We start from the raw sequence: 24,609 nt of genomic DNA on the forward strand, positions 1-24,609 counted from the left end.
TGCCTGCGCTTAGCTCCATTCCATTTATTTTTTATCCTGTAAAACTCTCTAGTCCTGATTACAAGCATACCCATAACATGATGCAGCCACTACTATGTTTGAAACTATGGAGAGTGGTACTCAGTAATGTGTTGTGTTAGATTTGCCCCAAACATAACATTTTGTATTCAGGACAGAAAGGGAATAGCTTTGCAACATTTTTTGCAGTACTACTTAATGCCTTGTTGCAAACAAGATGCATGTTTTGGAATATTTTTATTCTGTACAGGCTTCCTTCATTTCACTCTCTCAATTAGGTTAGTATTGTGGAGTAACTGCAATGTTGTTGATCTGTCCTCAGTGTTCTCCTATCACAGCAATTAATCTCTGTAACTAAAGTCACCATTGGCCTCATGGTGAAATTAGGAAGGGCACCTGTATCTTTGTAGTGTATTGATACACCATGTATTGATACACCATTCAAGGTGTAATTAATAACTTCACCTTGCTCAAAGGGATATTCAGTGTCTGCTTTTTTAATTATTACCCATCTACTAATAGGTGCTCTTCTTTGCAAAGCATTGGAAAACCTCCCTGGTCTTTGTGGTTGAATCTGTGTTTGAAATGCACTGCTTGACTGAGGGACCTTATAGATAATTGTATGTGTGGGGTACAGAGATGAGGTAGTCATTCAAAAATCATGTTAAACACTATTATTGCACACAGAGTGAGTCCATGCAACTTATGTGACTTGTTAAGTAATTGTTTACTCCTGAACTTATTTAGGCTTCCCATTATAAAGGGGTGTGAATACTTTCTGAAGGCCCTGTGCACTCACAGTCAGAGAATATACATTCGTTTTGGCCTGTCTGCTCCAATCTCACCTCCAGTTTTTGCGAGGAGGACAATAAACATGTTGTTTTCTCACAATCTATGGCACCTGGGGCAGATTCATCAGAATTAGTGGCATTTAAATGGAATGGTGTCTTGGATCTGCCACATAATACAATGCAGTGTTTTGGTTTAAATATCCTTTTAATTAAGAAATGAATCTACTTAGCATCACATGATAAATCATTCACACTTCACACAAATATAAGGAAGCCCTTAGTAACAGTAACAGCTCAACATCCAGCATCCTCCCAGAGTATCTCCCACTGACCTGAGTTATTTAGCGTGTTTCTGTCCAGCTCCATGGAACAACAGCAGAGAGAGGAGAAGAAAAGTACACAGATGGAAATATCTGCTCATAAACTAAATGTAACGCTCCTTTGTCACTTACTGTTATGCCAGACCAGACACTTTCTGTTCTCGGAAAAGAACAGAATGCTTTAAGTCTTGGTGGTATTATTCATTTTTTTCTCCCTGGAGAGTGAAGTCAAAACGTTTCCCAATTCTCTAGTCTCAGGACTAAGCTTGGTTTCAGACTTGGGTTGGGAAAGTTTGAGTGTAGCAGTCTTACTGTAGCCTGGAGCTGGTCTCAGACCTGTAGGTACTTTAGCCAGTTCCTTGGGCATGGCATGGGCTACCGAGTGACGCAGCAGTCTAAGGCACTGCGTCTCAGTGCTAGAGGCGTCACTACAGACACCCTGGTTTGATTCCAGGCTATATCACAACCGGCCGTAATTGGGAGTCCCATAGGGCAGCGCACAATTGGCCCAGCATCATCCAGGTTTAGCCGGAGTAGGCCGTCATTGTAAAAAATGAATTTGTTCTTAACTGACTTGCCTAGTTAAATAAAAAACTACAAATGGGCTACATGTATGTTGGGTAAAGCACATACAGACTGGGTCCAGGCTAGTCTTAGTCAGAATCCACAGGTGTTTCTCTTGGCTCCTCTGCCTAAGAGCAGAACTGAGATAGAAATTAAATTCACCATTAGCAGGCTGGTGTGAAAATTGGTACATACTAGATCTGCTTTGAGACAACCACAGCTCTAGGTTGCATTGCTGGGTGAAGGCTAGCAATAATGTTAATGACATCCCTGGTCCAAACTTGCCTGACGACTCAAATTGAATTCTTCCGCTGCTTTATGTTTGCTACATACAGTACTTCAGTCTGAGACTGCCATCGTTGAAGTCGTCTGTGGTGACGTCAAAATGAGGGGTGTTGTACACAAAGTCATCAGCGATTGGATCATCTCTAACCAATCAGAGTATCAAAGCCGCTTTACCCACGTGTGTCCTGTCTCTGGCTCAACCAACCAGTTTCTGGAACCAATCAGAACGGTTAGCATGTGTTTCCATTCTAGAAATCGTCAGAGAGGTACTCTGATCCAGACTCATTTAGAAAAAGAAGCAAACGTCCGTGGGCGTAGCGTTAGGCCGGAGTAAGGAGTTTGGGTAGCCAGGCAAGGGCCAAACCATCCAGATGTTAAAAGCCTATTTCACATTACTATCTGCTTTGTGTTTATGGGCTGGGGGATATCACCTCGAGATACTGGGTCCATCACTTCATGGGTTGGGGGCTATCACCTCGAGATACTGGGTCCATCACTTCATGGGTTGGGGGCTATCACCTCGAGATACTGGGTCCATCACTTCATGGGTTGGGGGCTATCACCTCAAGATACTAGGTCCATCACTTCATGGGTTGGGGGCTATCACCTCAAGATACTAGGTTCATTATTCTATGGGTTGGGGGCTATCCCCTCGAGATACTCGGTCCATTACTTTATGTGTTGGGAGCTATCACCTCGAGATACTAAATCCATTCCTTTATGGGTTGGGGGGCAATCACCATGAGATATTCAGATCCATCACTTTATGGGTTGAGGGCTATCACATCCAGATATTCAGATCCATCACTTCATAGTTTGGGAGCTCTTGCCTCGAGATACTAGATCCATCCCTTTACACCAGAGACCATTTAGTGTCACAGATACAGCAATAAACACTCTGGCTGCCATGCCAACTGATGTATGATAAATGGAATGTTATGAACTTGAGTGAAGACCCAAAAGCGGTTTTAACAGAAAACAGAGTTCTTTAATGAAAATACAGGAATGGCATAAATCCTCTTCCAACGTTGTCAGCGGAACAAAAAGAACGTTAGTATAGTGCAGGATGCTCCTGCCAGGCAGACTCCGACAGGACAGGACAAGGTGGAAGCAAACGAGACGACAGCTTGCTTCTGGCATCAAAAAACACAAACAAGAATCAGACACTGAAAGTAGCAGGAACAGAGAAAGAAATAGAGACCTAATCAGAGGGGGAAGAGAGAACAGGTGTGAAAGAGTGAATGAGCTAGTTAGAGGAGATGTAGAACAGCTGAAGAATGAGAGACAGAGAAGGTAACCTAAAAAGACCAGCAGAGAGAGAGAAATGAAGAGAAAGGACAGGAACAGACATAACAAGACATGACAGTACCCCCCCCACTCACCGAGCGCCTCCTGGCGCACTCGAGGAGGAAACCTGGCGGCAACGGAGGAAATCATCGATCAGCGAACGGTCCAGCACGTCCCGAGAGGGAACCCAACTCCTCTCCTCAGGACCGTACCCCTCCCAATCCACTAGGTACTGATGACCACGGCCCCGAGGGCGCATGTCCAAAATCTTACGAACCCTGTAGATGGGTGCGCCCTCGACAAGGATGGGGGGGGGACGAGCGGGGCGCGAAGAACGGGCTTAACACAGGAGACATGGAAGACCGGGTGAACGCGACGAAGATAGCGGGAGAAGAAGTCGCACTGCGACAGGATTAATGACCTGGGAAATACGGAACGGACCAATGAACCGCGGGGCCAACTTGCGAGAAGCTGTCTTAAGGGGAAGGTTCTGAGTGGAGAGCCATACTCTCTGACCGCAACAATATCTAGGACTCTTGGTCCTACGCTTATTAGCGGCCCTCACAGTCTGCGCCCTATTACGGCAAAGTGCCGACCTGACCCCCTTCCAGGTGCGCTCGCAACGCTGGACAAAAGCCTGAGCGGAGGGGACGCAGGACTCGGCGAGCTGAGAACAGCGGAGGCTGGTACCCGAGGCTACACTGAAAAGGGGATAGACCGGTAGCAGACGAGGGAAGCGAGTTGTGGGCGTACTCTGCCCAGGGAGCTGTTCTGACCAAGACGCAGGGTTACGAAAAGAAAGACTGCGTAAAATGCGACCAACAGTCTGATTGGCCCGTTCGGCTTGACCGTTAGACTGGGGATGAAAGCCGGACGAGAGACTGACGGAAGCCCCAATCAAACGGCAAAACTCCCTCCAAAATTGAGACGTGAACTGCGGGCCTCTGTCGGAAACGACGTCAGACGGAAGGCCATGAATTCGGAAAACATTCTCGATAATGATCTGAGCCGTCTCCTTAGCAGAAGGGAGCTTATCGAGAGGAATGAAATGAGCCGCCTTAGAGAATCTATCGACAACCGTAAGAATAACTGTCTTCCCCGCTGATGAAGGCAGTCCGGTGATAAAATCTAAAGCGATGTGAGACCACGGTCGAGAGGGAATGGGAAGCGGTCTGAGACGGCCGGCAGGAGGAGAGTTCCCAGATTTAGTCTGCGCGCAGACCGAACAAGCGGCGACAAATCGACGCGCGTCACGTTCCCGAGTGGGCCACCAGAAACGCTGGCGAATGGAAGCGAGCGTACCCCGAACGCCGGGGTGGCCGGCTAACTTGGCAGAGTGGGCCCACTGAAGAACGGCCGGACGAGAAGGAACGGGAACGAACAGAAGGTTCCTAGGACAAGCTCGCGGCGACGGAGTGTGAGCGAGTGCTTGCTTTACCTGCCTCTCAATTCCCCAGACAGTCAACCCGACAACACGCCCCTCAGGGAGAATCCCATCGGGGTCGGTGGAGACCTCAGAAGAACTGAAGAGACGAGATAAAGCATCAGGTTTGGTGTTTTTGAGCCCGGACGATAAGAAATAACAAACTCGAAACGAGCGAAAAACAGAGCCCAACGAGCCTGACGCGCATTAAGTCGTTTGGCTGAACGGATGTACTCAAGGTTCCTATGGTCAGTCCAAACGACAAAAGGAACGGTCGCCCCTCCAACCACTGTCGCCATTCGCCTAGGGCTAAGCGGATGGCGAGCAGTTCGCGATTACCAACATCATAGTTACGTTCTGACGGCGATAAGCGATGAGAGAAAACGCGCAAGGATGGACCTTGCCGTCAGAGAGAGAGCGCTGAGAAAGAATGGCTCCCACGCCCACCTCTGACGCGTCAACCTCAACAACAAACTGTCTAGAGATGTCAGGTGTAACAAGAATAGGTGCAGATGTAAAACGATTCTTAAGAAGATCAAAAGCTCCCTGGGCGGAAACGGACCACTTAAAGCACGTCTTAACAGAAGTAAGGGCTGTGAGAGGAGCTGCCACCTGACCGAAATTACGGATGAAACGACGGTAGAAATTAGCGAAGCCCAGAAAGCGCTGCAGCTCGACGCGTGACTTAGGAACGGGCCAATCAATGACAGCCTGGACCTTAGCGGGATCCATCTTAATGCCCTCAGCGGAAATAACGGAACCGAGAAAAGGGACAGAGGCGGCATGAAAAGTGCACTTCTCAGCCTTCACATAAAGACAGTTCTCCAAAAGGCGCTGGAGGACGCGTCGCACGTGCTGAACATGAATCGAGAGAGACGGTGAAAAAAATCAGGATATCGTCCATGTAAACGAAAACAAAAATGTTCAGCATGTCTCTCAGGACGTCGTTAACTAGTGCCTGAAAGACAGCTGGAGCGTTAACGAGGCCGAAAGGAAGAACCCGGTATTCAAAGTGCCCTAACGGAGTGTTAAACGCCGTCTTCCACTCGTCCCCCTCCCTGATGCGCACGAGATGGTAGGCGTTACGAAGGTCCAATTTGGTGAAAAACCTGGCTCCCTGCAGGATCTCGAAGGCTGAAGACATAAGAGGAAGCGGATAACGATTCTTAACTGTTATGTCATTCAGCCCTCGATAATCCACGCATGGGCGCAGGGACCCGTCCTTCTTCTGAACAAAAAAAAACCCCGCTCCGGCGGGGGAGGAGGAGGAGACTATGGTACCGGCGTCGAGCGAAACCGACAAATAATCCTCGAGAGCCTTACGTTCGGGAGCCGACAGAGAGTATAATCTACCCCGGGGGGGAGTAGTTCCCGGAAGGAGATCAATACTACAGTCATACGAACGGTGTGGAGGGAGAGAAGTGGCCTTGGAACGACTGAACACCGTGCGCAGATCGTGATACTCCTCCGGCACCCCTGTCAAATCGCCAGGCTCCTCCTGTGAAGAAGAGACAGAGGAAACAGGAGGGATAGCAGACATTAAACAGGTTACATGACAAGAAACATTCCAGGATAGGATAGTATTACTAGACCAATTAATAGAAGGGTTATGGCGCACTAGCCAGGGATGACCCAAAACAACAGGTGTAAAAGGTGAACGAAAAATTAAAAAAGAAATGGTTTCGCTATGATTACCAGAGACAGTGAGGGTTAAAGGCAGCGTCTCACGCTGAATCTTGGGGAGAGAACTACCATCTAAAGCGAACAAGGCCCTGGGCTCCCTAACTGTCTGAGAGGAATGTCATGTTCCCGAGCCCAGGTCTCGTCCATAAAACAGCCCTCCGCCCCAGAGTCTATCAAGGCACTGCAGGAAGCAGATGAACCGGGCCAGCGGAGATGGACCGGAAAGGTAGTGAGTGATCCAGAAGGAGAGGCCTGAGTAGTTGCGCTCACCAGTAGCCCTCCTCTTACTGATGAGCTCTGGCTTTTACTGGACATGAGGTGACAAAATGACCAGCGGAGCCGCAGTAGAGACAGAGGCGATTGGTGATTCTCCGTTCCCTCTCCTTGGCCGAGATGCGAATACCCCCCAGCTGCATAGGCTCAGCATCCGAGCCGGCGGAGGAGGGTGGCAGTGATGCGGCAGGTGGCAGTGATGTGGAGAGGGGAGCAACGAGAACGTGAGCTCCTTTCCACGAGCTCGGCGACGAAGATCAAACCGTCGCTCTATGCGAATAGCGAGAGCTATTAAGGAGTCCAGACTGGAAGGAACCTCCCGGGAGAGGATCTCATCCTTAACCTCGACGTGGAGACCCTCCAGAAAACGAGCGAGCAAAGCCGGCTCGTTCCAGTCACTAGAGGCAGCGAGAGTGCGAAACTCAATAGAATAATCCGTTATGGATCTATTCCCCTGACATAGGGAAGACAGGGCCCTGGAAGCCTCCTCGCCAAAAACAGAACGGTCAAAAACCCGTATCATCTCCTCCTTAAAGTCCTGATACTGGTTAATACACTCAGCCCTCGCCTCCCAGACTGCCGTGCCCCACTCACGCGCCCGTCCGGTAAGGAGAGAAAATGACGTAGGCGATGCGGGCTGCGCTCCTGGAGTAAGTGTTGGGCTGGAGAGAGAACACCACATCACACTGAGTGAGGAATGAGCGGCACTCAGTGGGCTCCCCAGAGTAACACGGCGGGTTGTTGATCCTGGGCTCCGGAGACTCGGAAACCCTGGAAGTGGGCGGTGGATCGAGGTGGAGTTGGTGAACCTGTCTTGTGAGGTCGGAGACTTGGACGGCCAGGGTCTCAACGGCATGTTGAGCAGCAGACAATTCCTCCTCGTGTCTGCCTAGCATCGCTCCCTGGATCTCGACGGCGGAGTGAAAAGGGTCCGGAGCCGCTGGGTCCATTCTTGGTCTGATTCTTCTGTTATGAACTTGAGTGAAGACCCAAAAGCGGTTTTAACAGAAAACAGAGTTCTTTAATGAAAATACAGGAATGGCATAAATCCTCTTCCAACGTTGTCAGCGGAACAAAAAGAACGTTAGTATAGTGCAGGATGCTCCTGCCAGGCAGACTCCGACAGGACAGGACAAGGTGGAAGCAAACGAGACGACAGCTTGCTTCTGGCATCAAAAAACACAAACAAGAATCAGACACTGAAAGTAGCAGGAACAGAGAAAGAAATAGAGACCTAATCAGAGGGGGAAGAGAGAACAGGTGTGAAAGAGTGAATGAGCTAGTTAGAGGAGATGTAGAACAGCTGAAGAATGAGAGACAGAGAAGGTAACCTAAAAAGACCAGCAGAGAGAGAGAATGAAGAGAAAGGACAGGAACAGACATAACAAGACATGACATGGAAGGGGAACTATGTGCTGCTCCCATAGTTTGTGTCTGGCCTGTTGCTAATTGCTAGACAGAGAGAGGTGTTGACCTCAATTGCCCCTTGTGTGAATATGGGAAGATACATCCAGCTCTGCAATAATGTTCCTGTCTCTTTTTAACCTTTATTTAACTACGTAAGTCAGTTAAAGAACAAATTCTTATTTTGCAATGACGGTCTACCCCGGCCAAACCCTCCCCTAACCCAGACGACGCTGGGCCAATTGTGTGCAGCCCTATGGGACCCCCGTTCACAGCCGATTGCGATACAGCCCGGGATCGAACCAGGGTCTGTAGTGACGCCTCTAGCACTGAGATGCAGTGCCTTAGACGGCTTCGTCACTCGGTAGCCCAATTTTCTGACTGGCCTATGTGGGTGGTTTTTTCTCACGTCAGTGATCTGAATCTAAGATTACAGGGACTCTCCACAACAATATTCAATGTGCGGGACAAAATTGAGGCTATGATTAAGAAGTTGGAGCTCTTCTCTGTCTGCATTAACAAGGAAAACACACAGGTCTTCCATCATTTAATGATTGTTTGTGTGCAAATTAACTCAAGCTTGTCAAATGTCAAATGTGATATAGCGAAGCACCTGAGTGAGTTGGGTGCGCAATTACGCAGGTACTTTCCCCAAACGGATGACACAACCAACTGGATTCCTTATCCCTTTCATGCCTCCAGTCCACTGGTATCTGAACAAGAGAGTCTCATCGAAATTGCAACCAGCAGTTCAGTGAAAATATAATTTAATCAGAATCCACTGCCAGATTTCTGGATTGGGCAGCGCTCAGAGTATCCTGCCTTAGCAGATCGTGCTGTTAAGACACTGATGCCCTTTGCAACCACTTACCTATGGGAGAGTGGATTCTCGGCCCTCACTAGCATGACAACTAAATGCAGGCACAGTGTGTGAAAACTGATTTACAACCCAACATTGCAGAGTTATGGGCATCTTTTCAAGCACACCCTTCTCATGAACCTGTGATGAGTTATTCACCATTTTTGATTAACAAATAAAGATTTATATGTAATTATTGATTATTATTTGTGCCCTGGTCCTATAAGAGTTCTTTGTCACTTCCCACGAGCTGCGTTGTGACAAACTCCTACTCATTCTTATGTTTAATAAATGTATCGTTTAATGTGTGTGTGGCAGGCTTACAATGATGGCAAAAAAACTACATTTGAGAGTGCGCTGACCCTGGTGCTAGAGGTTGCATGTGGGAAGGGGTACAGGACTATGGGAACCACTGTTCCAAACAATTAAGTAGCTACACTACATGACCAACAGTATGTGGAAACCTGCTCATCGAACATCTCATTCCAAAATCATGGGCATTAATATTTTTTTAAATTTAAATTTTACCTTTATTTTACTAGGCAAGTCAGTTAAGAACAGATTCTTATTTTCAATGACGGCCTAGGAACAGTGGGTTTAACTGCCTGTTCAGGGGCAGAACGACAGATTTGTACCTTGTCAGCTCGGGGATTCGAACTTGCAACCTTTCGGTTACTAGTCCAATGCTCTAACCACTAGGCTACCCCTAGCCGTAATATGAAGTTGGTCCCCCCTTCGATGCTATACTCTCTACTCTTTGGCTTTCCGCTAGATGTTGGAATATTGCTGCGGGAACTTGCTTCCATTCAGCCTCGAGCATTAGTGAGGTCGGGCACTGATGTTTGGTGTTTAGGCCTGGTTCACCAAAAGGTGTTGGATGGAGTTGAGGTCAGGGCTCTGTGCAGGCCAGTCAAGTTTTTCCACACCGATCTCGACAAACCATTTCTGTATGGACTTCGCTTTGTGCACAGGGGCATTGTCATGCTGAAACAGGAAAGGGCCTTCCCCAAACTGTTGCCACAAAGTTGGAAGCAAAGATTCATCTGTGGTTTTCTCTTCTCTAAAAGTAGACAGATGGAGTCACTTGCCGATTTTAACTCTAAAAGGTCAGAAAATTGATAGGGTCACCTCCTATAAGTATCTTGGGATTTGGTTAGATGAAAAGCTGAATTTGAAACAGCACATTAATAACTGAAGTTGAAATTGGGTTTCTATTTTTGGAACAAATCTTGCTTTTCAATGTCAGTCAGAAAGGATATTAATCAAAGCATTTCGTTATCAGTGCTGGATTACAGTGATATTGTCTATATGCAGCAAGTACCTTAAACTCTGGACACAGTGTGTCATGGTGCTTTAAGATGTATTACCAATACTAGATCACTCACCCATCACTGTGATCTGTATGCTATGGTGCAATGGACCTCTCTTTCCACCAGAAGGCTAAAGCACTGGTACACGTTTGTGTACCAAGCATTGATAAGGCATTGATTGTATCTCTGTTCCTTACTGACCAGATCAGTCACTCAATACAGTCTTCGTTCACAGTCGCTGCTGACCTTGTCTGTTCCTAAGGCTAGAACTGAGATGGGGAAACAATCTTTTTCCCATAATGCCCCTTCATCCTGGAACATGCTTCCAAAGATATTAAAGTTAGGGGAGTTTTTAAGACTCTGATCAACGACACCGTTTGTGATAGCAGCAGTTGTTTCTAGTCTTCAAATGTATCTGTAACTTGTAACACTTTGTATTTTGTGTGTATTTTGTAGTAATATTTTATGTACATGCTGCTATTTCCCTGTTTTGCCTTCCTTCTTGCCAGGTTGCCCTTGCCAAGTTTTTACCTAAATGGGTCTTACCTGGTTAAATAAAGGTTACATTTTTAAAAAAGGATGTCATTGTATACTGTAGCCTTAATATTTCTCTTCATTTGAACTACTGAACCTAGCCTGAACCATGAAAAACAGCCCCAGACAATTATTCCTTCTCCACCAAACGTTACAGATTTGTCCGTCGGACTGCCAGATGGTGAAGCGTGATTCATCACTCCAGAGAACGCCTTTCTACTGCTCCAGAGTCCAATGACGGCAAGCTTTACACCACTCCCTGTGAACAGTTCTTGTGATGATGTTGCTTTCAAAGGCAGTTTGGAACTCGGGGGTGAGTGTTGCAACAGAGTGCAGACTATTTTTACGCGCTACGAACTTCAGCACTCTTTGGGATCGTTCTGTGATATTGTGTGGCCTATCACTTCGCGGCTGAGCCGTTCCTAGACGTTTCCACTTCACAATAACAGCACTTACAGTTCCCCGGGGCAGGGCAGACATTTCACGAATTGACTTGTTGAAAAGGTGACATCCTATGATGGTGCCATGTTGAAAGTCACTGAGCTCTTCAGTAAGGCCATTCTACTAAAAATGTTTGTCTATGGAGATTGCATGGCTGTGTGCTCGATTATATACACCTGTCAGCAACGGGTGTGGCTGAAATAGCTTAATCCACTAATTTGACGGGGTGTCCACATACTTTTGTGGTGTGTTGCGCTGAAGCCTGCTTACTGTTACCTAAGCATTTGAATGGCAAATGGGATGTGCTCTTCAATTACCAGTTGAGAAATTAAAAGGAGTAGCCCTTTTTAATCATGGCCAACAAACTATTTTTAACACACAAAAGCTGTATGCTGTGCGCCTGTGAAAAATAAGATACTTAACGAATATACACCAGCCCAATTTAATGCCACTAAATTACGCAAATGAACCCATAGACAATATGCATGATGGGTCAAATGTATTTATATGAACTGGTGTTCCCATCAATGAATAGGCAAAAAATTAGTATATCACAATGGAATTTTTTTTTTCACCAGGATGATTTGCCGGTGCTAATTTTATTTATTGGCTTTATTAGGCTCACAGAAACTCTGATGCATGCACACACACTCACGCACATACGCACACAAATACAACCACTGCCTATATATATTATTTCACATTGCAATCAACTAGGCATTCAAAATAACAACATATTTCTAGAAGTCTTCAAATACTTGCTCTAAATTAGGGGTATTCAACTCTTACCCTTCGAGGTCTGGCGCCTCCTGGTTTTCTATTCTACTTGATAATTAATTGTACACACCTGATGTCCCAGGTATAAATCAGTCCTTGATTAGAGGGGAACAGTTAAATACAGTGGAACTGGATTTGTGATCCAGAGTTGAGTATGAATGTTCTAAGTGGTCACTTCCAGGCTCCATCCATATACTGTACACACTACATGACCAAAAGTATGTGGACACCTGCTCATCGAACATCTCATTCCAAAATCATGGGCATGAATATGGAGATGGTCCCACTTTTGTTGCTATAAGAGCTTCCACTCTTCCGGGAAGACTTTCCACTAGATGTTTGAACATTGCTGTGGCGACTTGTTTCCACAAGCATTAGTGAGGTCGGGTACTGCTGTTGGCCGATTCGGCCTGGCTCACAGTCGGCGTTCCAATTTATCCCAAAGGTGTCCGATGGGGTCGAGGTCAGGGCTCTGTGCAGGCCAGTCAAGTTCTTCCACACTGATCTCAACAAACCATTTCTGTATGGACAGGGAATGGACCTTCTCCAAACTGTTGCCACAAAGTTGGAAGCACAGAATGGTCTAGAATGTCATTGTATGCTGAAGTGTTAAGATTTCCCTTCACTGGAACTAAGGGACCTTGCCCGAAACATGAAAAACAGCCCCAGACCATTATTCCTCCTCTACCAAACTTTACAATTGGTACTATGCATTTGGGCAGGTAGCGTGCTCCCAACGAACAGTTCTTGTGCTGATGTTGCTTCCAGAGGCAGTTTGGAACTCGGTAGTGAGTGTTGCAAACAAGGTCAGGCGATTTTTACGTGCTACGCGCTTCAGCATTCAGCTGTCCCGTTCTGTGATATTGTGTGGCCTACCACTTCACTACTGAGACATTGTTGCTCCTAGATGTTTCCACTTCACAATAACAGCACTTACAGTTGACAGGAGAGATCGAGCAGGGAAGAAATTTCACGAACGGACTTGTTGGAAAGGTGGCATCCAATGACGGTGCCACGTTGAAAGTCACTGAGCTCTTCAGTAAGGCCATTCTACTACCAATGTTTGTCTATGGAGATTGCATGGCGGTGTGCTGGATTTTATACATCTGTCAACAATGGATGTGGCTGAAATAGCCCAATACACTAATTTGATGGGGTGTCCACATACTTTTGTATATATAGTGTACTTCCGACAGTACTCCAGACTCACTCTAGATCTCCTGTTTGAGAGGTTTGAAATGTTACTTCAACAATCATTCAGCCCACCTGATTGGTGACCACAACAACATCACCATGGTGATCTGCAGATCATTAGATAATGTGTTTATGTGATGACATTAGTCAAAGAAATGTGCAATAGGTTTTCCAACAAACGCAGACATTGGAGACATTCCAATGGTAAATCTTCTGCAGGGGAACTTGGAATGGGATTCTGCATCAGGTGACTGCTAAATGAGAATACACACAGTAGACACAGCTCACACACACAGTAGGCTATATAATATATGTTGTAAATTACACTGTCCAACACAGAGTGATAACGTTTGATGTTTCTTACACATGTAGCTGTCAGTAGGCATATTGTATGTAGTGGAAGGTGTATTGTAATGTCTCCATCTGAGCAGCAGCTCATGGTGTCCAGTCTCCTGTACATCTCAGCAGCAGCTCATGGTATCCAATCTCCTGTACATCTGAGCAGCAGCTCATGGTATCCAATCTCCTGTACATCTCAGCAGCAGCTCATGGTATCCAGTCTCCTGTACATCTGAGCAGCAGCTCATGGTATCCAATCTCCTGTACATCTCAGCAGCAGCTCATGGTATCCAATCTCCTGTACATCTCAGCAGCAGCTCATGGTATCCAATCTCCTGTACATCTCAGCAGCAGCTCATGGTATCCAATCTCCTGTACATCTCAGCAGCAGCTCATGGTATCCAATCTCCTGTACATCTCAGCAGCAGCTCATGGTATCCAATCTCCTGTACATCTCAGCAGCAGCTCATGGTATCCAATCTCCTGTACATCTCAGCAGCAGCTCATGGTATCCAATCTCCTGTACATCTCAGCAGCAGCTCATGGTATCCAATCTCCTGTACATCTCAGCAGCAGCTCATGGTATCCAATCTCCTGTACATCTCAGCAGCAGCTCATGGTATCCAATCTCCTGTACATCTCAGCAGCAGCTCATGGTATCCAGTCTCCTGTACATCTCAGCAGCAGCTCATGGTATCCAGTCTCCTGTACATCTCAGCAGCAGCTCATGGTATCCAATCTCCTGTACATCTCAGCAGCAGCTCATGGTATCCAATCTCCTGTACATCTCAGCAGCAGCTCATGGTATCCAATCTCCTGTACATCTCAGCAGCAGCTCATGGTATCCAATCTCCTGTACATCTCAGCAGCAGCTCATGGTATCCAGTCTCCTGTACATCTCAGCAGCAGCTTACGGAATGCAGTCTCCTGTGCCTTGTGATGTGTGAGATGGGATGAAGGAACTTCTAGATGGTTTCCATTCACTCCTGCGTTTCCTCAAGGTCCCCATCCCACTGCGAGTGACTGACAGACTGTGTAAGTATGCCTGTGTGAGTCTGTGTGATGAGTGTGTCTGTGACTCTGTTCTTCCTAAAGCTTTTTTGTTCTACCTTTGTGTGTGTGTGTGTGTGTGTGTGTGTGTGTGTGTGTGTGTGTGTGTGTGTGTGTGTGTGTGTGTGTGTGTGTGTGTGTGTGTCATGACTTCTGCCGAAGTCGATGCCTCTCCTTGTTCGGGCGGTGCTCGGCGGTCGACGTCACCGGTCTTCCAGCCATAATTGATCCATTTTTCATTTTCCATTGGTTTTGTCTTGTCTTCCCACACATCTGATTTCAATCCCATTCATTACCTGTTGTGTATTTACCCTCTGTTTCCCCTCATGTCTTTGTCAGAGATTGTTTTATTGTCAGTGTAGTTTTATGTTGTATAGGTGCGCGACGGGTCCTCGTACCCATGTGTGTTTATGTCTGTACATTTTAGTGTGATGGAGCATGTTGCGTGGACATTTATTAAAAGACTCCATTTACACTCCGTTTTGACTCTCCTGTGCCTGACTTCCCTGCCACCTATACACAAATCGTTGACAGAGTGTGTGTGTGTGTGTTTCCTCTCCTGTGTGTAGGGTAAATGTGCAGAGATAGCCTCTGGCAGAACAAGACAAACTATTTTAGGAAGAACAGAGTCACACACACTGGGAAATCTGTAGACCTCCTTTCCAGTGGGCACAAACTGGTTGAATCAACGTTGTTTGAACGTCCTTTGTCAACGTACTGTGATTTGGAATCAGCATGGAAAATACACTGTATTTGAAAAAAGTAATCAACCATTATGGTTTTCATCTCATCTCATTTTCATCTCATTTCAACCAGTATTGTAAACATTGAAAGGGTAAAACTTGAACTTAAAACATTAACTCCTAAGTCAAAGGGTGTTTATAGTTTCTGATGGCACCGTACATGTGTGATTAAAGCTAGCACAACCAGTCAGCTTTCTATACACATGTAGGAGTGTATAGAGGGGAGGACGGAATAGAATGAAGCTCCCTGTGGTTTGAACCATGATCCTTGCCTGTGACATGGAGATTCAGAGTTAGAGCTGAGCAGGGTAGCACAAACTCCCTGTCAAACCTCAGCAGCCACAATGGTCTGTCCCTAGGCTGAACCCTAACACCAGATGAACCATAAACACAGCTAATGCACACATCACTTCACAGTTAACCTTATAGTATACACTGCTAGAGGGGCTGTAGCAATAGCTTATGGCTGCATTCTGTCTGGGGATACTGTAGATAATAGAAGGGTCTCCACCAGATTACAGAGAGAGATCCACATTATACATGGCATCAGTGGATTGGAAAGATTCCCCGCCGAGGTTTGGTCGGGGGGGGGGGTTCCACGCTCTCTGTGGTCAAGGATCAGGATGAACGCAGGGGTCATGGGGGTCGTGATAAAACATAGGTGCGGTGCGACGATCGTAAATCAACACAGGGATAATGCCAATCGAGCGGAGTGGACGGACAGCAACTACTCACGTCAAAACTCAACCAGTAGATATACGACCAGTGCTGCTGTTTTAGAAGCTCAACCATTAGCCATGGATGCATCCCAGGGTTTACACATGGTTTTACGGGATGCATGTCAGGTGGCGTAATGGCCACCACGGACCTTTTAAATCCCCACTTTTCCCCGCATTCACTCAGGCCACTCTCAAACTTAACTTCGATAGTGAAGGGTCAAAACGCGGTCAAAACGCGGTCAAAACATTTACTGTCCTGTGCAGAAAGTTCAGCGACTATTCATAAAATATTTTTTTATGAAACCTTTGTATTTTTCTATAATGAAATGATCACACACACACACACACACACACACACACACACACACACACACACACACACACACACACACACACACACTGTAAAAGTCCTTTGTGCACATCTGTGAGACACAGATAGAGCAGTTTCTATCATGAATGTCACTAATCAACAATACTGGAGATTTATACTCTCTTGGCCGAGCTACACAAAAATACTAATTTAAACCATGGTCCACAGATGAGCTACAGACACAGTTGTATACATGTGCACATGCCCACACACACTCAAAATGCTTGATTCAAAAATAGGTTTATGAAGGCCATTTTCTAAATATTGTACAATTAAAAAGTTTGGACACACCTACTCATTCTAGGGTTTTTCTTTATTTTTACTATTTTCAACATTGTAGAATAATAGTGAAGACATCAAACCTATGAAATAACACATATGGAATCATGTAGTAACCAAAAAAGTGTTAAACAAATCAAAATATATGTTAAAGTTGAGATTCTTCAAAGTAGCCACTCTTTGCCTTGATGACAGCTTTGCACACTCTTGACATTCTCTCAATCAGCTTTGTGAGTTAGTCACCTGGAATACATTTCAATTAACATGCGTGCCTTTTTAATTTTATTTGTGGAATTTCTTTCCTTCTTAATGTGTTTGAGCCAATCAGTTGTGTTGTGTCAAGGTAGGGGTCGTATACAGAAGATAGACCTATTTGGTAAAAGGCCTTGTCAATATTATGGCAAGAACAGCTCAAATAAGCAAAGAGAAATGACAGTCCATCATTACTTTATCAAAAAAAAGAAGTATTTGTCACATGCGCCGAATACAACAGGTGTTCACCTTACAGTGAAATGCTTACTTACAAGGCCTTAACCTGTTTGGGATAGGGGGCAGCATTTTCACGTTTGGATGAAAAGCGTGCCCAGAGTAAACTGCCTGCTACACAGTCCTAGTGTAACGGGATTCTCCCTGGGAAGGAGAGGCGGACCACAATGACTAACACCTGCCTCTGATTGAGAACCATATCAGGCCAAACATAGAAATAGACAAACTAGACACACAACATAGAATGCCCACTCAGATCACACTCTGACCAAACAAAACATAGAAACATACAAAGCAAACTATGGTCAGGGTGTGACACCCAGTTGCTAATATATGCATATTATTAGTAGATTTGGATAGAAAAGTTTCAAAAACTGTTTGAATGATGTCTGTGAGTATAACAAAACTGATATGGCAGGCAAAAACCTGAGATAAATCCAACCAGGAAGTGGGAAATCTGAGGTTTGTAGTTTTTCAAAGTTTGGCCTATCGAAAACACAGTGTCTACGGGGTCAAATTGCACTTCTTAAGGCTTCCACTAGATGTCAACAGTCATTAGAAACTTGCTTGAGGCTTCTACTGTAAGAGGGGCTCATAAGGGCTCTTTGAGTCAGTGGTCTGGCAGAGTGCCACAAACCCGTGACACTCGTTCACGTGAGAGGTAGCTCACGTTCCATTGCTTTTCTACAGACAAAGGAATTCTCCGGTTGGAACATTATTGAAGATTTATGTTAAAAACATCCTAAAGATTGATTCTATACATCGTTTGACATGTTTCTACGGACTGTAACGGAACTTTTTGACTTTTCGTGATGGTGCTTTGCTGGTGACACTGTCAGTGATTTATTTAGAATTCAAGGCACACTTAACCAGCATGGCTACCACAGCATTCTGCAGGGATTCACTATCCCTTCTGGTTTGCTCTTAGTGGGACCATCATTTGTTTTTCAACAGGACAATGACCCTACACACCTCCAGGCTGTGTAAGGACTATTTGACCAAGAAGGAGAATGATGCATTGCTGCATCAGATGACCTGGCCTCCACAATCACCCGATGGTTTGTGATGAATTGGACTGCAGAGTGAAGGAAAAGCAGCCAACAAATGCTCAGCATATGTGAGAACTCCTTCAAGACTGTTGGAATAGCATTCCAGGTGAAGATGGTTGAGAGAATGCCATGCATGTGCAAAGCTGTCATGAAGGCAAAGGCTGGCTACTTTGAAGAATCTCAAATATAAACTATATTTTGATTTGTTGAACAGTTTTGTGGTTACTACATGATTCCATATTTGTTATTTCATAGTTTTGATGTCTTCACTATTATTCTACAATTTAGAAAATAGTAAAATAAAGAAAAAACTTGAGTTGGTGTGTCCAAACGTTTGACTAGTATTGTTTGTGAGAATGAATCGCTCCCTCCATTGACACTGCTGTCCTCTCTAACCAGGTACCATTAAAACAGGTGTGTTTGACAGAGAACGACACAGTATGTGGGTGTTATGAGACAATGACATGGGCCTTGACCAACACAAACACTTACCAAGACACCACGCTCAGACTGACTCAATCGAAATGTAGATGAGGTCAAAGTCCCATAATAAGACCGATCAAACATTTATCTGTGTTTATGATGTTTATTCATTCAGAAAATACTGAAGGAAATATGTGTGATAAGGAATTACGTATCAAATGTAGACCTATGGAGACACCATTTTGTTGAGTCCTCACACCACCGTAGATGTATTTTAAACAGCACTGCCCTCTGGAGGATAATAGTGAGAGTGAATGACAGAGTACTCAGCAATCTCTCACATGCAGACCACACAGCCTGTGTCGCAAAATAAATGTACACATACATGTTATTCAATAGTTGCACACACACGGCTCGCTCGCATCAACGAGTGTCTGCATAGCTAGGCACTAAGATATAACGTGGTTTTATTGGTGAAGCTTGAGGCACTGCAAGTCTCCCATCTCCTCATTGTTTTTTTGGAGCATATACCAACGTGGGTGATTGAAAGATTAATTGAGGTCCACACTCCAGTCCAGCTGGGGGTAGTAATGCACCTTAATTGATTGCCAAGCGCCATATAAAGTCCAAAGAAGAAGAAGGCTGAAGGAGGAGAGATTTCTACAAAATATCTCAAAAGTTACCTGTAAACTTTGCCAAAACATTTCAAACTACTTTTGTAATACAACTTGAGTTATTTTTAAACGTTAATAATCGATCAAATTGTAGACGGGACAAGCTGTGTTCAATACAGGAAGACAACAATCTCATGCTACTTTTCCAGTCAGGGGCCTTCTCAAAAAGTCCACTTCAAATGACCCAAATTCAAGATGGCCGTACTTCTTCATTACACAAAGGAATAACCTCAACCAATTTCCAAAGACTGGTGACATCCAGTGGAAGTGGTAGGAACTGCAAACAAGTGTCTTAGAAATCTTGTTTCCCAATGAAAACTCATTGAATAGACAGTGACCTCAAAAAATATGTATCTGAATGGTTAGTCCTCTGGGTTTTGCCTGCTACATAAGTTCTGTTATACTCATACTAATAATATGCATATCTTATATTCTTGGCATGAGTAGCAGGAAGTTGAAATTGGGCACACTATTTATCCAAAAGTGAAAATGCTGCCCCCTATCCCAGAGAGGTTTTAAGTCTCCCATCCTAACTGTTTTACATTCCTTGAGACCAACAAGAAACGTTTCCTTGGCCAAATATTTGCAGATTTTCATAAAACAGCCACAAAAGTGGTCTCTCGTTTCTGCATCACCAAATTTTGCAAGAGGCAAAAGACTATGCTACGTGCTATTCAATTAGCTCTGTTAGTGCAGCGGGAGGGGGATTTGTGTGTGTGTGTGTGTGTGTGTGTGTGTGTGTGTGTGTGTGTGTGTGTGTGTGTGTGTGTGTGTGTGTGTGTGTGTAAGCTACATTGTCACTCGAATATCACGCAAATCATACCGCTGTTCCGCATTTGCGATTTTTTTTTATGTGGTCATCCTGACTTGATGTATATACCAAAATAATGTAGTTCCTCCTTTCGAATATACCAAATCAAGATTTATTTGCTGTATAATAACATACAGATGAAGAAAAAATCCACCCAAATATGTTGTGGTCAGCAACATTTAGCCAAGCAGTAGCACCAATAGTGTCAACATTGATCAACTGTACATAAATGTGGCATGTCTCTTAAATCTGTCTTGCTGAGAATTGTGAAATGCACTGTAAATTAAATGTGACTTGATTTGACTTGCCTGGTCTTTGGTTTGGACAGTCCTATACACTATTTCCTTTAACCTGAATGAGGGCAGATTAGGAAGATTCTGTGTAGAACTGAAGATAATCAGATAGAACAGGTCAAACCTGGTCAGAACCAGTCAGAGGTTCTTGCAGCAGGTACTGCGTTTCTCCTGGGCGTCGCTAGCTGTTCCAATAGTACTGGACAGGGTCAAGGCAGTGATGGACACGCGGGGCACCTCTCGACTGGCCACCTTCTTGTGGATCGCTGGGGGTAACAGATATCATCACGTCAAAAAGTGATGCTGGTTACTTGGTTACTTGGTTACTTACTTACTTACTTACTTACTTACTTACTTACTTACTTACACTTACTTACTTACTTACTTACACGCACGCACGCACGCACACAGCATGACATGGTGTTGTCTAACGTTTTCTAGATAAAGGTATGAAGTAGAAGAGCAACATAAGAACCTGTGAGAACTTCCTGGAAAGCAGCTTCAACGTTGGTAGAATCCAGAGCTGACGTCTCCATAAACAAGAGGCCATTCTTTTCTGCATGAGAAGGAATACCTTGTTGACTATATTCTTACATACATCACACTCAATCATGCTAAGAACCAACCATAGAATTCCTTTTCATTGATGCAAAGTTGGTCATTTCTTTTACATTACCATGCTATTCTATCGAAAAGCTTTATGAAACATTTTGCAATATTCTGCCACTTTCTGTCATTGACTGCATATTGCACACTTGTGTAACTAGTAACTAAGTTACAGGTAACTGGTAAATAACTGGTACGTAACTATTAACTAACTAGTAGCTAAGTAACTCATAACTGGTAAATAACTAGTAAGTAACTAGTAACTTTTAACTAACTGGTAAGTAAATGATCACCTGTGAAGTCCTTGGCCTCCTCGGTGGGCACGGTCCTCAGGGTATCCAGATCACTCTTGTTGCCCACCAGCATGACCACCATGTGGGGGTCGGTGTGGTCGTACAGCTCCTTCAACCAACACTCCACACTCTCATAGGTTAGATGCTTGGTGATATCATACACCAGCAGAGCCCCCACCGCCCCTCTGTAGTACCTGGAGAGAGAAAGTGAGAGAAACGGAGAGAGAGAGAGAGAGTTATGTAAATAAGTTACTTCTGGGGGTTTTATTATACATTTGCAAAACCTAAAAGCCTGTTTTCGCTATGTCATTATGAGGTATTCTGTGTAGATTAATTAGGAAAAAAATAATTTTATAAATTCTAGAATAAGGCTGTAACGTAACAAAATGTGGAAAAAGTCAAGTGATCTGAATACTTTCCGAACGCATTTTAAGTGTGTGTATCTATCCACACTGAGGTGATTGGCTCTCTAGCGCTCTAATGTATTTGTTGTGTACAAGGAGTGTGTGTATGTCTGTGCATGCGTTCTGGTGAGTGCACATATGTGTGTGTTGAGTGCACGTGTGTGTCCTGATGTGTGTACCCACGCGGAGGTGTTGGCTCTGTATCTCTCCAGCCCTGCCGTGTCCCAGATCTGAGCCTTGATGGCGAAGGTATCCAGCTGAACAGTGCGAGTGCTGAACTCCACTCCGATGGTGGTGCGGCTGTCGTGGTTAAACTCATTCTTGGTGAAGCGAGACAGCAGGTTGCTTTTCCCAACACCAGACTCACCAATCAGAACCACTAAAGGATGACAGATATCATGGAAGCACTTGAGTAAATGTATTTTGTAAATGTAAATGTAATACAAAGTATTTTGAAAGCAAGTGCTGCCATACAAGTGTGGTTCCTGTGTTAATTAAGCAATTAACATCCCATCATGCTTAGGGTCATATATAAAAATGCTGGGCAGGCCATTATTTTAGCCATTATTTTGGCTACATGGCTATGCCCCCATAGGATGACAATGCCCCCATCCACCGGGCACGAATATTCACTTAATGGTTTAATGAGCATGAAACGATGTAAGTCATATGCCATGGCTTTCTCAGTCACCAGATCTCAACCCAAATGAAAACTTATGGGAGATTCTTGAGCGGTGCCTGAGAAACCGTTTTCTATCTCCTTCAACAAAACACCAAATGATGGAATTTCTTGTGGAGGAATGGTGTCGTATCCATCCAATAGAGTTCCAGAAACATGTAGAATCTTGTTGCTGTTTCCTTTATTTAGTCAGTTACTTGTATCATTATTACGTTTCTTGGGTGCAATGTTAGAGGTACAACAGTACCATCTACATCCATGACGTAGACTGACCAGGTGAATCTAGGTGAAAGCTATGATCCCTTATTGATGTCACTTAAATCCACTTCAATCAGTGTAGATGAACGGGTGGAGAAAGGTTAAAGAAGGATTTGTAAGCATGGATTGTGTATGTGTGCCATTCAGAGGGTGAATGGGCAAGACAACCTATTTAAGTGCCTTTGAACGGGGTATGGAAGTAGGTGCCAGGTGCACCAGTTTGTGTCAAGAACTGGAATGTTGCAGGATTTTTCACACACTTTCCCGTGTGTTTCAAGAATGGTTTCAAGAATGGTTTCAAGAATGGTCCACCACCCAAAGGACATCCCAGGGGATTTGTTTACATACAGAATCAGCTTCTTTGACAAACAAGGCTCACCTTTGAAGACAAAGTTGTAGCTTTCGTCACCCATACTGTGCCGTTGTTGAGCCTTAGCGGGTTCCTACTCCGCCTGGTATAGGGGCGCTACTGCATTAGGTCCCAGGAGAGGGAGAACGAGAGAAAAAGAGAGAGAACAGCAGAGACAAGCCTCTCTCTTGTCTCCCAAGGCACCAATGTAGTGAGACAGTGTAACAGAGGTGAAAATGAAGGAGAAAGAGAGAGAACAGGTTAGGGCTAGTCTAACACTGACACTCCTCTTCCTTTACCTGTAGATGGGGGCGGTTTGTCTATGGACAGACAGAGAGACGATGCCTGCTGCCGATTCCTCCTGCGTCTCAGCTGACACATGGGAGAGGCAGAGGCGGGGGGAGGAAAGTTGATGTCAGAGCAGGTGTAACAGGTAGAACCACTAGCATGTACAGTTATCACAAGAGAATAGACTCCACCCTCCCTCCCCATCGAGTCTGTCTATCTCGTCTGACAGGTGCATCTTCAGTGAATGGCAGGTGAAGCAGTGCTATGGTGAATAGGACAAACGTGTCCTTAGACACTGATCTAAGATCATTTTTGGTTTCCTCCTCAGGTTATGATTTGTAGAGGGTAATTGGATCCTAGATCAGCTGACCCTGAGGGCAACTCTTACCTCGGGTTGTTACTACAGACATGCACGTGCACAGATAGGGCTCCGCCCCTTTGACTTTCCACTCTCTAAAGTGTCCTTTTGGGTGGTGGTATAATTTCCTCCAAAATGTATACATTTGTCATTAACTGTGTTTCCATTAACTTGTCTAGTCATTTTTGTTGGTGTTGACATTTAGAAAGTTGCATTGAAAATAGATGACATTTGCCTGCTAGGGTGCGTTTCCATTTAACTACTGTATCTTGTATTTGTATTTATTGTGGATCCCCATTAGCTACTCTTCCTAGGGTCCAGCAAAATTAAGGTAGTTATACAATTTAAAAAAACATTACAATACATTCATAACAGATTTCACAACACATTAAGTGTGTGCCCTCAGGCCCCTACTCCACTAGCACATATCTACAACACTAAATCCATGTGTATGTGTGTGTATAGTGCGTATGTTATCATGTGTGTGTGTATGCATGTGTCTGTGCTTATGTTTGTGTTGCTTCACAGTCGCCACTGTTCCACAAGGTATAATATTATCCGTTTTTAAAAATTCTGATTCTACTGCTTGCATCAGTTACCTGATGTGGAATAGAGTTCCATGTAGTCATTGCTCTATGTAGTACTGTGCACCTCCCATAGTCTGTTCTAGACTTGGGGACTGTGAATAGACCTCTGATGGCATATCTTGTGGGGTATACATGGGTGTCTGAGCTGTGTACTTGTCGTTTAAACAGACAGCTAGGTGCTTTCAACATGTCACCTCTCACAAATACAAGTAGCGATGAAGTCAATCTCTCGACCACTTTGAGCCAGGGGAGATTGACATGCATATTATTAATGTTTGCTCTATGCGTACATCCAAGGGACAGCCGTGCTGTCCTGTTCTGAACAATTGCAAGTCCCTCTTTGTGGCACCTGACCACGTGACTGAACAGTAGTCCAGGTGTGACAAAA

At 44.7% G+C, this 24,609-nt stretch overlaps 2 protein-coding genes across 3 annotated transcripts in view; both read right to left on the reverse strand.

Annotated features, from left to right (window-relative positions):
• The window catches only part of LOC135549622 (zinc finger protein 385D-like), a 67,953-nt gene extending 47,343 nt beyond the window's left edge, over positions 1-20,610 (reverse strand). The window contains exon 1 of the mRNA XM_064979753.1: positions 20,524-20,610. The gene's annotated coding sequence lies outside the window, so the exon portion shown is untranslated. The remainder of the gene's footprint in view (positions 1-20,523) is intronic.
• Positions 16,679-23,313, reverse strand: LOC135549624 (ras-related protein Rab-25-like). 2 transcript variants are annotated; one of them, XM_064979755.1, is made up of 6 exons: positions 23,019-23,313; positions 21,886-22,081; positions 21,299-21,492; positions 20,875-20,955; positions 20,524-20,665; positions 16,679-16,906 (listed from the first exon to the last, which is right to left on the reverse strand). In XM_064979755.1, exons 1-5 carry the CDS (start codon positions 23,050-23,052, stop codon positions 20,538-20,540), a joined length of 633 nt encoding a protein of 210 aa, XP_064835827.1. In that variant the 5' UTR covers positions 23,053-23,313; the 3' UTR covers positions 16,679-16,906; positions 20,524-20,537. The 2 variants fall into 2 exon arrangements, with proteins under 2 accessions (XP_064835827.1, XP_064835826.1); XM_064979754.1 differs by having other exon boundaries at positions 16,679-20,665; positions 23,019-23,311.
• Between the last annotated feature and the right edge of the window lie 1,296 nt (positions 23,314-24,609).

This window comes from Oncorhynchus masou, chromosome 12, assembly GCF_036934945.1.
Source record: "Oncorhynchus masou masou isolate Uvic2021 chromosome 12, UVic_Omas_1.1, whole genome shotgun sequence".
Classification (NCBI taxonomy): domain Eukaryota; kingdom Metazoa; phylum Chordata; class Actinopteri; order Salmoniformes; family Salmonidae; genus Oncorhynchus; species Oncorhynchus masou.

What these genes read in the sequence shown, in the direction of transcription:
- LOC135549624 (XM_064979755.1), bottom strand. Translation starts at nt 23,052, where the DNA reads ATGGGTGACGAAAGCTACAACTTTGTCTTCAAAG. An exon ending in CTACAACTTTGTCTTCAAAG is followed by an intron (nt 22,082 to 23,018) that starts GTGAGCCTTGTT and finishes GTCATCCTTTAG; the next exon opens with TGGTTCTGATTGGTGAGTCT. An exon ending in TTTCCAGGAAGTTCTCACAG is followed by an intron (nt 20,666 to 20,874) that starts GTTCTTATGTTG and finishes TGTTACCCCCAG; the next exon opens with CGATCCACAAGAAGGTGGCC.